This window comes from Naumovozyma dairenensis, chromosome 6, assembly GCF_000227115.2.
Source record: "Naumovozyma dairenensis CBS 421 chromosome 6, complete genome".
Taxonomy (NCBI): Eukaryota; Fungi; Ascomycota; class Saccharomycetes; order Saccharomycetales; family Saccharomycetaceae; genus Naumovozyma; species Naumovozyma dairenensis.
This window is the reverse complement of record NC_016484.1, coordinates 606691-607712: the sequence shown is the minus strand read 5'-3', so window position 1 is coordinate 607712 and position 1022 is coordinate 606691. Positions and strand designations below refer to the sequence as shown.

Here is a 1022-nt window from a genome sequence, read left to right as displayed (position 1 = left end):
ACATTTTTTCTTATAATATCTACTTAATTGTTATAGTTATTATAAAGTTAAATCTGTTCTTTTTACGTTCCTAGTACGTTAATTTTTTGTATATTATTCTTAAGGTGAATATTCCATGTATCAATTATTGATAGAATTAAATTCAGTTATATACAAAACATATTTTCGGATTGGAGTTTATAGATGTTTTATTCCTTATTTATAGATCTATATCGTAGAATAAGTAGCGTTGTTTTTTTAGTAGAAGTTCAAGTAGCGTAGGGGAAAAAATCTGCCAGACTATTAACTAATATCGTAAAAATATTAGGATTAAATTTTAATTAAGGTTCTGTTAAATAAAAAACTAAAAAGGAATTTTTTGTGATGAACAAAAATAACTAGGTTTATAGTTGGTACATTTTTGGCCAATTATTCCCAGTTTTGAGTTCCATTGGAGTCGATAACTGTTAATAAAACGCCGAGTTAAAAAAAGGCCTTCACGATATTTATCATGGCTAATTACAAGATATGAAGATTTAGTTTTCACTAGAGGTGTTTATATTTTCACGGATGTCTCTCGTCTGTTAATATTTGCGTAGTCTGTACAAGGTGCAGAGTCACCTTCTATCATTATGATTTGATTTCCTTGCCGTTTTTGCATTATTTCTAGTATTTTGGCCTCGCACCGGTAAATGTAAAGCATGTCTCATACCTTCATAGATGCCGATTTTTTTCTTCATTGCTATGTTGTCTCTTACAATTGCTCTAGCTTCTCCCTCAATCGTCATATTTGATAACACACTAACAAGTGTTAAAATTTGAGTTTCTGATAATTGATGCATCCTCATTGCAGGATAAAATCCAAGTTTTGAACAAAGTTGTTGTGCTGTCGAATTGCCGATCCCGTAGAATTTTGATGCCAAACCGATCGATATCAATTCTTTCCCCTTAAAAGCTTTACCCAAAATATGTACTACCATTGTTTGTTCACTGAATCAAAGCACCAAAAAAAATTTGCAATATAATAGAAGAAAATATGTATA

The 1022-nt window shown here is 30.3% G+C and overlaps 1 protein-coding gene across 1 annotated transcript; it reads right to left on the bottom strand.

Moving 5' to 3' along the window:
- Nucleotides 1–596: 596 nt before the first annotated feature.
- On the bottom strand, nucleotides 597–959 carry SWS2 (mitochondrial 37S ribosomal protein uS13m; the record flags this gene model as incomplete). Its single annotated transcript, XM_003670762.1, has 1 exon — nucleotides 597–959. One exon carries the CDS (start codon nucleotides 957–959, stop codon nucleotides 597–599), a length of 363 nt encoding a protein of 120 aa, XP_003670810.1.
- Between the last annotated feature and the right edge of the window lie 63 nt (nucleotides 960–1022).